Source organism: Triticum dicoccoides, chromosome 1B (assembly GCF_002162155.2).
Source record: "Triticum dicoccoides isolate Atlit2015 ecotype Zavitan chromosome 1B, WEW_v2.0, whole genome shotgun sequence".
Lineage (NCBI taxonomy): Eukaryota > Viridiplantae > Streptophyta > Magnoliopsida > Poales > Poaceae > Triticum > Triticum dicoccoides.
Window position 1 is genome coordinate 86,710,090 of NC_041381.1, and position 12,538 is coordinate 86,722,627.

General features: G+C 48.3%; 1 protein-coding gene across 1 annotated transcript; it reads left to right on the top strand.

Annotated features, from left to right (window-relative positions):
- The first annotated feature begins 6,953 nt into the window (after positions 1–6,953).
- Positions 6,954–7,868, top strand: LOC119320978. The gene is made up of 2 exons (XM_037594864.1): positions 6,954–7,367; positions 7,510–7,868. The coding sequence occupies exons 1-2, from the start codon at positions 6,998–7,000 to the stop codon at positions 7,545–7,547; spliced, it is 408 nt and encodes a 135-aa protein (XP_037450761.1). The 5' UTR covers positions 6,954–6,997; the 3' UTR covers positions 7,548–7,868.
- The last annotated feature ends 4,670 nt before the right edge of the window (positions 7,869–12,538 follow it).

The following is a 12,538-nucleotide window of genomic DNA, read 5'->3' on the forward strand; positions in this document are numbered from 1 at the left end:
AAACACACAGCAAAAAGAGTTACATCAAATAGATCTACAAGAGACCATTGTATTGAGAATCAAAAGAGAGCGAGAGAGGAAGCCATCTAGCTACTAACTACGGACCTGTAGGTCTACACCGAACTACTCACGCATCATCGGAGAGGCACCAATGAGGATGATGAACCCCTCCATGATGGTGTCTAGATTGGATCTATGGTTTCTGGAACTTGCGGCGGCTGGAATTGTTTTTCGTTGGCCCCCCTAGAGTTTCTGGAATATTGGGCTATTTATAGAGCAAAGAGGCGGTGCGGGAGGTGGCCGAGGTGGGCACAACCCACCAGAGCGCGCATGGGCCCCCAGGCGCGCCCAGGTGTGTTATGCTCCCCTCGGAGCCCCCCTATGGTACTTCTTTGGCCCAACAGGTGTCTTCTGATCCAGAAAAAACACCAAAAAGTTTCGCTGTGTTTGGACTCCGTTTGGTATTGATTTTCTGCAAAGTAAAAAACAAGCAAAAAAAACAAGCAACTGGCACTAGGCACTATGTCAATAGGTTAGTCCCAAAAAATGGTATAAATTGCTATAAAATGATTGTAAAACATCAAAGAATAGTAATATAACAGCATGGAATAATGAAAACTTATAGATACATTGGAGATGTATCAACATCCCCAAGCTTAATTCCTGCTCGTCCTCGAGTAGGTAAATGAGAAAAACAGAATTTTTTATGTGGAATGCTGCCTAACATGTTCATCACATATTCTTTTCTTTGTAGTATGTACATTTGGAATTTTATATGATTCAAAGCAATAGTCTAGTTTTGACATGAAAATTTCAATACTCAAGCATATCAACAAGAAACTATGTCTTTCAAAATATCGATACTAACGCAAGTTATCCCTACCATTATTCTCAATCATTGATCCATTCATGAAACACACTCGCATATTAGCTACACCCAATGCTCAAGTACGATCATAGTGCCCCTTAGTTGGTGCTTCATAAGAGAAGATGGAGACTCAAAATAAAAATTGCATAAAGTAAATAGAAAGGCCCTTCACAGAGGGAAGTAGGCATTTGTAGAGGTGCCAGAGCTCAAAGCAAAAAGATAGAGATAAAACATTTTGGGTGGCATGCTTTTCCTGTCAACAAAAACGATCAAGTAGTTCCCAATACTTTCCATGCTAGATATATCATAGGCGGTTCCCAAACAGAAAATAAAGTTTATTCCCTTTTCCACCATACTTTCACATTCCACGGCTAACCGAATCCATGGGTGTCGTCCATACCAACACTTTCCAAGTAGTTTATTATTTGACAACATAAAGTAAATTCATTTTTCATTTCGGGACTGGGCATCCCTAATACCTTTGCCGTACTCTCGTGCAATGACAAGTGAATAAACACTCATTTTGAGAATAACACATCTAGCATGAAAAAATATCAGCCACCCCCTAATGTTTCATGAGCAGTACCGGGACACAACAGAGAAATTTTTTCTGAAAATTAGAGATGGCACACGTGTGGAGAAAGGAAAGGAACATCGTCCCTTCTCTCTTTTTCTCTCATTTTTTCCTTTTTTCCTTTTTCCTTTTTTCTTTTGGGCTCTTTGGCCTCTTTTTTGGGGGCTCTTTGGCCTCTCTTTTTTCGTCCGGAGCCTCATCTCTACTTGTGGGAGAATCATAGACTCCATCATCCTTTACTCACATGGGACAATGCTCTAGATGATCAACGCACTTTTATTTACTTACAACTCAAGAATTACAACTCGATACTGGAACAAATATGACCCTATATGAATGGTGGCCAAACCAAGTCAATAGACCAGAGAGAAATACAAAGCGATCTTAATCATGCATAAAAGAGTTCAAGGAAGACACAAATAATATTCATAGATAATGTGATCATAAACCCACAATTCATCGGATCTCATCAAATACACCACAAAAGAAGATTATATCGGATAGAACTCCAAGAACATTGCGGAGAACATTGTATTGAAGATCAAAGAGAGATAAGAAGCCATCTAGCTACTAGCTATGGACCCGTAGGTCTGTGGTAAACTACTCACACATCATCAGAAGGGTAGCAAGGTTGGTGTAGAGGCCCTCCGTGATCGAATCCCCCTCCGGTAGATTGCCAGAAAAGGCCCCAAGATGGGATCTCACGAGAACAGAAGCTTGCAGCGGCGAAAAAGTATTTTTGTGGACGCTTCTGATGTAGATGGAATATTTGGGTATTTATGGAGCAAGAATTAGGGTTAGGGGAGTCTGAGGGGCCCACAAGCCTAGGGGTCGTGCCCTCCTAGGGTGCACCCTCAGGGCTTGTGGCCCTCTTGTGGCTCATCTGCCCTCCTCTCCAAGTCTCCTGGGTTTCTTTTGGTCCAAGAAAATTCATCATACAATTTTATTTCGTTTGGACTCCGTTTGATATTGATTTTCTGTAAAAGATAAAAATAACGGAAAAACAACAACTGACACTGGGCACTAGGTTAATAGGTTAGTCCCAAAAAATGATATAAAATAGTACCAAAATCGATATAAAACATCCAAGATGGATAATATAATAGCATGGAATAATAAAAAATTATAGATATGTTGGAGACGTATCATCGATGACCAGGTGTAGTTAGGAGGTCCTAGGCAGGAGGCCTTGCCTTTTCAATTGATGCTACTTTTGTGTTAGCCTTCTTAAGGCATCCTTGTTTAACTTATGTCTATACTCAGATATTGTTGCTTTCGCTGACTCGCTTGTGCTTCAAGCTTATGTATTCGAGCCCTCGAGGCCCCTAGCTTGTAATATAAACCTTGTATTATTTTAATTTGTGTCTAGAGTTGTGTTGTGATATCTCCTCGTGAGTCCCTGATCTTGATCATACACATTTGCGTGTATGATTAGTGTATGATTGAATTAGGGCCATCACAAGTTTGTATTAGAGCTAGGTTGCATGTAGGAACCCCCTTTCCAACTCCTTGTCCGAAGTTGAGTCTACTACTTGAAAAATGGTTTTACTAACATGGTTGTGTGGCTTACGGGACCGCGTCCCCAATTGGTGGTATTAAGATCTTTTATTCCTTGTGTATACTCTGGGACTCTGATCTCTCTTCTAGTCGGGTTAAATGATTTTGCTAAATCTACCATTAGGTTCTCATGATCACATCCACCTAGAGGTTTGTATTGCCCTTTTCTTGAACTAAGGGTCAAGATCTGCTTCACAATATTCACTGACCGCAGGATACTTTTATCGAGGGCACCCTACGATGTCCCCTGCAGATCCCTCGCTCCAGTGGTTTTTCTTCAACGTTGATGTAGCCTTTGCTATGCCCCGTTGTTGTATCCCTCCATCACGTGCATGCGTGCCGCCTAGTATGTCTAGGAGTTTCTCTTGTCCGAACTCATATGAAGAACATGTAATTGGCTCTGTATATGTATATGTATGTCTTCAATGACTAATGTTTTGTACATACCGCGCATTTGCTCATTGTTCAGATTACATCATGAGTGACTCCATACACTTGCTCCACCCCTTTCTAAACTACCCCCTGTTGCATTTATGCAGGATGGTTAGACCCGCTTGTCATGGCCGCCCGAATACATGGCCGAAATGATACAACAGTTGAGCTGAATCGCCAGTTCATGGAAGGAGTCATGGCTCAGTTTCCACGTCCCAATATGAATCAGCAACCAGCCCAAGTGACTCTGCAAGACTTTGCGCGTCTCAATCTTGTCATCTACTACAGCTCAACTCAGCCCCTTGATGCTGATGACTGGCTCCGTGACATCACTTTCGAGTTGGAGCCTACTGATGTAGCCCCTACCAACTATGTCACCTTTGCGACATATTATCTGAAGGGTCCCACTTCTCAATGGTGGCATAGTCACATGCGTTCCTTACCTGTTGGAACCACCATCACTTGGCCGCAATTCCAAGCTGTATTCCGTGGGCCAATTTCAAACCACCATGGATAGTCACAACGTCCCCGTTGAATTTGAAGGGTTGGAATTCCATGTTTCCCCCATTGTTTTGAAGTCTTCCAGATATTTACCTCATTCTGGAAATGGAATGGTTGAATACACATACTGCTTCTATCATTAGTGCTACTAAATCCGTCCATCTACTACATCATTCAAGCGTGATAGTATGCTACCATGCTCATCTTGTCCGTAATGCCAAACCCCGAATTTATTCCTTGAATGCGATAAACGCTTCTCCTCTTGTGAGAACGGGAAACATTTCAATCATTTGTGAATTCCAAGATGTCTTTCCAAAAGAACTACCCAGTCCATGACCTTGAACTTGCTCCAGTAAAATTTGCACTGAAGTTGTGGCGGCATTTCCTTCTTGGTAATCGTTGCGAGATCTTCACTGATCATCAAAGTCTGAAGCATCTATTTACTCAGCTAGATCCGGGTCTCCATCAACAACGATGTATGGAAACAATTACAGACTATGACTATGGTATTTCTTATACCCCTAGCAAGACTAATATCATGGCCGATGCCCTGAGTCACAAGTCTTATTGCAACAACCACATGGCTTCTAAAGCTCAACCCCTGCAAGGTGATCTCACTTACTGAGAGCCTCTGATCCGCGTTCTCGTTCAAGGTGGATGTCGCATCCATCAGAGGGCTATCAAATTTCTAAATGCTCAGTGGTCAAATCATTCTAAATATAAATCCACTTGGGAACGCGAGGATCGTCTTCGTGTTGAATACCCCGTTTTGTTTCTGTCTACCTCCTAAATCTCGGGAAGAAATTTCTTATAGTGGAGGAGATTTGTAACTCCCCAGTGTCATGCTACAGTGACCACATGCTAATCATGCCATTGTTACCTAATTTTACTAAACTAAAATGCCATTAGTCTCAACCGGAAACTTAAATTTAAATTCAAATATGAGTCAAACTATTATTTCTTCAAACATGAAAAGTGAAGTGTTCATATTTTTGCAAATAATCAGTAGATAATTTTCATGTAATAACCAACATTAATTGAATATTTAAATGACCTTAATTAATTTACAACAGTGCCAAAATAGCAACATTTATCCCGTTTATAACTACTACGAATTTCAAATGAAATTATCTTGCCTCCAAACCTTTTTCTGGCAGTGCTAAATATTGCATGTAATTTATTGAGCCAAGGCACATATTTTACAAATGTGAATGGGTGGCCTAACAATTTACAAATCAGAGAAGAAACAGAAAAGAAGAATAAGAAAAGACCTAAACTACTGGTGGACTGGGCTCTAGGTCAACAGTGGGAGCCCAGCCCACCTCGCCACCTCCTCCTTCCTACTGCTCACCAGGAGCGTCGTGGACGCGCGTGCCCCTTCCTTGGCTGCGGATGGCTACGTGGTGTCCATTCAGTGGCTGCCCGACGCAGATAAGGTCTCCCCGAGTCCCGAACGAACCCTAGGCCTCACCACTTCCCCCCCTCGCCCCTATGGCCTCGCCTTCTCCTGCCCGAAGCTCCATCATCGCGCCGCCATCGCCCACGTACCCACCGGCGCCCCCCGCACCGAGCTAGCGTGTCCCTGCGCCTCCCCATGTTCGTCCACGCCTCCGATGACCACCAGCTCGGACTACAGACGTCCCCGTCACCGGATCGGGCGTCTCCGGAGCGGTTTTTTGTAGCTGGGGCTACACGGTACCCTTTATCTGAGCCTTCCATTCACACCCATGTTTCATTGAGATTTGTGCACACAACAATTGGCTCTGAACACTTAATCCTTAATCTTCTGGCTGGAAGCCTACTAAAGCCTAACTCTGGGCGGGCCATGCTAGGCCACTGTTCACGCCACGAATTGACGTGTGCCTGCAGCAGTCTTGGCCCACTCACCGCTTTATTTCCCCGTCGACGCCTCTGCTATCGTTCTTCCCAATCGACGCCTCTTCTCTCCTCTTCCCCTCCGCCATAACGAGGACACACCCTCCTCCTCCGATTTTTCGTCAAAAGAGACCATCTACCGGATTGAAATGACAAAAAAGACCATCTCTGAGTCAGATTGACAAAAGAGACCCCCTCGCCGTGGCGGCAGGCGCGCCGGGCGACACGTGGCACCTGCCGCCACGGGGTGAGGCGGCTAGCCCTGCCGCCACGCTGCCAGGCGACAGGCAGCCCGCAACGGATTTTCTCATCCGTGCCCGCGTCGGACGGAACGGAGCCAGGCAGGTGGGCCCGGCCGCCACCTGGTGAGACAGCAATACTGTGCCCTGTCGCCATAGGGCGAGGCGGCAGTACTGTTGCTGGGCCATGCCGCCATGGCGTGTGGCGGCCGGGCTGCTGCTGCATGCATGCTTGACGTGTCACTTGTAACGCCGGTAATGGAAGCTTGCCTTGGGGTCGTGTCACGTTAAGGTCTTAATTGCAGTAGCGATGCCTTCTCTAGAACAAAAAGGCCGGGCTCTGGTGACACGAAGTGTATAATGATGGATGTGATCTTACACGGCGAGCAATCAATAATGGAATGGGTTATATAACCAGTTCGTGCAATATGTATATCCCAATTTGATAGTTCATTCATACTATGTGACAGGTCAAGCTCGTGTTTAGGCAGACAACATGGGCACACATCAGCTGAATCGGCGTAGTACTAGTTGTCGTCATGGATGTGATTGTTACCACATCAAGCATGCATGTAGCAGCAGTGCGGCCGCCACACACCGTGGCGGCATGGCCCAACAACAGTGCTGCCGCCACGCCCTGTAGCGGCAGGGCACAGTGCTGCCACCCCACCTGGTGGCGGCAGGGCCCATCTGCCTGGCTCCGTTCCGTCCGACGCGGGCGCGGACAAGAAAATCCGTTGCGTGTCGCCTGCCGCCTGGCAGCGTGGCGGCAGGGCCAGCCGCCTCACCCCGTGGCGGCAAGTGCCACACGTCGCCCGCCGCGCCTGCCGCCACGGCGAGGGGGGTCTCTTCTGTCAATCTGATCCAGAGGTGGTCTTTTTTGTCATTTCAATCCGGGAGGTGGTCTCTTTTGACAAAAAAATCTCCTCCATCCTCGTCTTCCCCTCCGCCATGAAGGAGGTCGCACCCTCCTCCTCCACGCTCCACTTCCCCTCAGACATGAACGAGGACGAACCCTCCTCCTCCACCCTCCTCTTCCCCTCCGCCATGAACGAGGTCAGACCAGGCGTGGTTTTGGATCTCGACGATCCTCCTAGTCGCTACAACAGATTGGGGAAAGTCACTACCGTCGGGGTGGAGCAGGGAATCGGATGCGGAGGTGCTGAAAAGGAGGCGGGGGTGGATCTTGGCAGTCATCTCCGCTGTCGGTCGGGGCGGAGCAGAGCATCCCGGGCGCAAGGGGTGCTGAAAAGGAGGCGGCGGTCGGTCTTGGGAGCTCGTCGGCACTCACGGCCATGTGCCTCTCGCCCGGTAATCTCAGGTTCGTTCCAATCCCAAACTACAACTTGTATCAGTGTTATCTCCATCTGATTCAGGTAGTTTGGCTACAACTTGGTCGTAATTCCCCAAGCTCTGTTTTGGATCAGTGTTTTGTATCAGATTGCTTTTGGCCATGATTTCAGATCCAGAACGGAGACATCGTTCCTTTTTACGTGTATGACTTGATGCACTTGAGGGGAAACAATGGTGTCCGCCCGAGGCAATTCATTGAGACTATCGATGACGACTGAGAAAAAATGTGCCTATGCATGATATGGGGGCTGTCAAACATGCGTCTGGTGCAAATAATCAAGAAAAAAAAGATCCGTTATGTACCCTTTTGTTGCGATTTGGAATCTTGGTATGCAAACACTACTGTTTGCTTTAATCAACAATTTGATCTGTTGTGTATCCTTTTGTTGTTGGACCTATATTTCTCTTATGATCTTTTTCTGAACGCAAGAAGCTTTTGAATATGTGTGTGGATGACTACTGTTTTTTCTCTCATTGTCCATTACGAGTAAATTCTAATATTTGACAGTATGCATGCTCGTATTGGGGTCTTGTAATTTTTTTTGATTATCCCTTATTTCTGAAAATAAAGAATGGCTAGGGCCTGGTAAAGCTCATCTCATTTGCTCCATCTTAATCACCATTGTGTGGCTAGGGCGGTGAGTGTCTTGTGTCAGTAGAAAAACACATGGTAGGAATCAATTCACTGTTCACTATGCTGGCAGCTCAGTAGAAAAACGCATGGTAGGAATCAATTCACTGTTCACTATGCTGGCAGCTAGTGGTGATGTGACCGGGACAGCTATGTGTGTGGCCCTCAATACCTACTAGGAATCAATTCACTGTTAATATAGCCTTTACTTTTGAGACTAAACACCCTGTGGCTGCTCTGATAATACTGTGCTAGCACACATCTCGATACGGCGACCAATGGCACAGATAAGGGGCACCGTGTAGGACCAGCTACAAAGAAACTTTGTGGGCGTCTCCGCCCGCTTCGGCCTCCGTCATCCGGCCGCTTCAACCACTGCTCCGACGCCGCTCCGGCCTCCCCGACCTCACCACCAATCTCGCCGTGAGCTCCTCTCGCCCCTCATCTCTCTTACACGAGCTCGTCCTCTAGGCGGTAGGACCGCCATGGCCGAAGCTTGATGCCGTTCGGCGGCCTATTGGTCACACACGTGTGCCCATCACATTCGCTGCATCGCATAGGTACTCCCCTAGCCTCCCGTTCGTCGTGTGTGCCCGTGTCTTCGACACCGTTGAGTCCGAGGTGGCGCCACCGCTGAGCCCCATGCTACCTCACCTCTGGTTTCGTCCGGCCGCGACCTTGGCGTGCCGTACCTCGCTCGGCCCGCGCCTCGTGCCCCCCTGGCCGTGTCTGCCGCCACTCGCCCCGCTCGCCGCTCGCCTGCCTCGCTCGCAGCTGCGCGTCGCCCGCTCGCCCACCCTGTGCCTAGCCCGCAGCCCCGCACGCCTCGCCTTGCTCGTTCGGCCGTGCCTACTTCGCCGAGGCTGGATCCCGCAGCCCCTGGCTCGCGCACGCCGCGGCTACCGCCCACCTCCGCCAGCCTCTGCCGCAGGCGCTCGCGGCCCCCTGCTCGCCCTGCCGCTTCTCCGCTCGCCCCGGTGGCAGCTGCCCCGCGCCGCTTCTCCCGCACCGGCCCACACCCTCTGCCGCCCCTGACCGCCTCGCTGGCCGTCGCTGCCCCTCCGCCCGTTTGCCCTCCTTCCCTCGCCGTGCGATCGCACGCCCGCACCCAATAGCCCTCCTGTCGTGCCCCGTTAACACCCGTTCCAGTGCTCTAATGGGCCGCTGAAGGGTGGGGCCCGTCACCCATTTAAAATTTAAAATAAATAAATAGAATATTTAATTAGTTAATAATTAGTTAAATTAATTAACCTAATTAAGTTAAACTAATTAACTGTTAGTCCATGATAGGTGGGCCCTGTGCTTAATTAGCTAATTAGCTTAGTTTATAATACTGTTAACCACTAATTAGCTAGTTTGACCAGTCAACACCCTCTTGACTGCTGACGTCAGGCTGACGTCATAATTCTGGTTTTTTGGATTAAATTAAATAATAATAATTTCAGAGATTGAATAAAACTTTGGAAATTCATAGAAAATAATCCGTAGCTCCAATGAAAATGTTTTATATATGAAAAACACTCTGAAAATGTGACAAATCCGAATACGCACTCTGTTCGTTCGCCACACGTCCCTAGCATAGAGAACATGGAACCGCCCCCTCTGTTTCATCTTCTCGAAAATGCCAAACTTGGGGAGAACATTCCCGGATGTCCCCCCTTCGCCGGCATCGCGTAGCGCCGCATTAGAACACCCCTAACACTGCCTATTGTCATGCTATGCAACTGTTTGCTTTATATTTACTGTTTCTTCCCCCTCTTCTCTACGGTAGACCCCGACAACGTTGCTAATGCCACTGTGATCGACTACGTCGACGACGACCCTCCTTCCCTTTCAGCAGAGCTTCCAGGCAAGCAAACCCCCCTTGACCATTCCGATATTGCCCAGTTCCTTATCTCTCATGCTTGCGTTATATTTTGCTATTATATTTGTTTGCTCCTATTCTAATGCACAGCCTGCTTTTGTAACCTACTCATTGTACCTTTCCTGCTTATCCTGAACTGCTTAGTATAGGTGGCTAGTGATCCATCAATGAACGCTCACCTTGTCCCACTAGCCTCGGCTTGATGCTCGATGACTCGATCAACGTGATCGCTGTCCAGAGCCTGACACATCACCTCACCCCTCTTTAGTTGTATGACTCCGCAAAGTTACTATCGAGTGCCGAGGGTGATACCACGTAACGTACTACTGATGATAACTCTGTAGCATAGCCGATCGTGGTCTGTCAAGGGTGATTCTTCCTTCACCACTCCTGATGACGACTCTCTCATGCAACACCTGAAGTGTGAACCTCAAGGTTGATTCCTCATATGTTCACCTTGATGATTACATCGAATGGAATCCATCGAGGGTGATTCCTCGGGTTTTTCCACTTGATGTTTTGGACACACGGTTACCTTGACTTTACTATAGACCTTTGTTAAAATCGGGCGGGCCTAGAGAGCACCCATGAGAGATACCTATGAAAGTCGGGCGGGCCTAGAGAGCACCCGCGAGAGTTTTGGTGGCGGTTGGCTATTTAGCGGTATCACCCAGGATGTGGTGGTAGCTCCGGACTTGTCCCAATAGCCATCACTTCTTCTAATAATGCACTAACAGGTTTGGGTGTTTGTTCTAAGTTGGCCACTGGCCTATACACACTAGCCGCCACGTGGGAGCATTTATGGGCACTCGGCGTCGTACGTTTCTTCCGAAAGCTCCGTCGGGTGTCCAGTTCAGCATTGTGTCAGGGTTGAATCACACAATTTAGGACCGAGGTGGCGCTGGTATTCACCATGCGCACAACGACGTGGATTGCAATGGGCGATGGGCCCAAGACCCCGGAGCTATTAGGATGTAGACCGACGGGAACCTCTCTATGTAGCCTAGGTAGGACTACCACATGTTTATCTTCTGAGGCCGGGCATGACTATGACTATAGTAATGTGGTGCACCCTTGCAGGGAAGTTATCTATTCGAATAGCCATGTCTATGGTTATGGATGCTCGGAGTTGTATCTTGATCTATTACAACTATAAATGGATACTTGAGACATGAGATGGATATGTTGGCTCTGGTATTACTTTCTCGCAGGGAGTCGAGGAAGGATCTCTGGGCGTTATAACTACAACATGCTTGTCAATTATATTATATTCTGTACTCTTCTGAGTGCTGCAAGATGCTTGAAGATGCTAGTCTTTGATAGGCTAGGCCTTCCTCTTTATTCTGGCCTTTTGCAGTATAGTCCATGGATACAACCCTTCCATTTGATACTGATGCATACTTAGCATAGATCTGATGCTTGCGAGTACTTTGGACAAGTACTCACGGTTGCTTTGCTACCTCTTTTTCCCCTATACCCGGTTGCTGCGATCAGATGGTGGATCCCAGGAGCCAGATGCCACCCCTGCCGACTACTGCTACTACCCCGAGGGTGCCTACTATTGTGTGGACACCGCCACCGACAAGGAGTAGTTAGGAGGTCCCAGGTAGTAGGCCTTGCCTTTTCGGTCGATGCTACTTTTGTGTTAGCCTTCTTAAGGCATCCTTGTTTAACTTATGTCTGTACTCAGATATTGTTCCTTCCGCTAACTCGCTTGCGCTTTGAGCTTATGTATTCGAGCCCTTGAGGCCTGTTGTCGGCGTCCTGGATTCAGGGGTATCCAGCCCTGCCTGCCTGCGGCCCACCACGTGGCTTCATCGATGGCCTGGTATGGCCCAGCTCCAACACCAGCACTACAAGACCCTCGCGAGGAGCCAAGCCTCGCGAGGCGGCAGTGCCAAGACCCCCGAGAGGACCGGCCTCCTCAGGCTGGCTCCTGAGGGGCAGAGAGTTCTATGCAGGTCACCTCACGAGGCTCAGCTGACGTGAGCCATGACGACCAAGGCCAGGCAGGCGCAGAGCACAAGTTTCCTCTTCGGTGCAAAGGAGGCCAGCCATAGGTGCGGAGTCCCGAGGAACCAGCCAAAGGTTTCCATTATGGTGCAACGAGACCAAAACCGCCAGATGGCAGGACGGAGGTCATCGACGAGCCCACCGCAGCGTCACGACTAGAGGCTTTTTGTAGGCGAAGACTACTTTTGTCAGGATAGACTATAGTACTTGTCCCCTTTCAAATCCGGCCGTTGTGGGATCCCTTCCCGCTCATATTTGGGAAGAGGACCAAGGCCACTATAAAGAGGACTAGCCACCACCATAGAGAGGGATGGAATCAGAACAAGTAGAGCTAGCATACACCACACCAGCACAAGAACACCTCACCTCCTGAGCCTTGTTCATCCATTGTACTAGCTCATCCTCAGCCCTTCGAGGAAATCCACCAAAACGCTGGAGTAGGGTATTATACCACAACGGTGGCCCGAACCAGGATAAAATTTTCGTGTCTCTTTGTCCCTTTGAGATTGACGCGCTAGGCTTAGGAGGTTCGCGAGTAGGCAGGCTGGGTAGGTTGAGATCTCCGCACGCACCCTAGAGTTCGAACCTCTCAAGGGTCTGCGGATCCCATAATCCGACATTTGCGCGCCAT

Bases quoted from the DNA above. Each gene is read 5' to 3' on its own strand.
- LOC119320978 (XM_037594864.1), top strand. From the start codon at position 6,998: ATGAAGGAGGTCGCACCCTCCTCCTCCACGCTCCACTTCCCCTCAGAC. The intron at 7,368-7,509 runs GTTCGTTCCAAT...CCATGATTTCAG, and splicing joins CTCTCGCCCGGTAATCTCAG to ATCCAGAACGGAGACATCGT.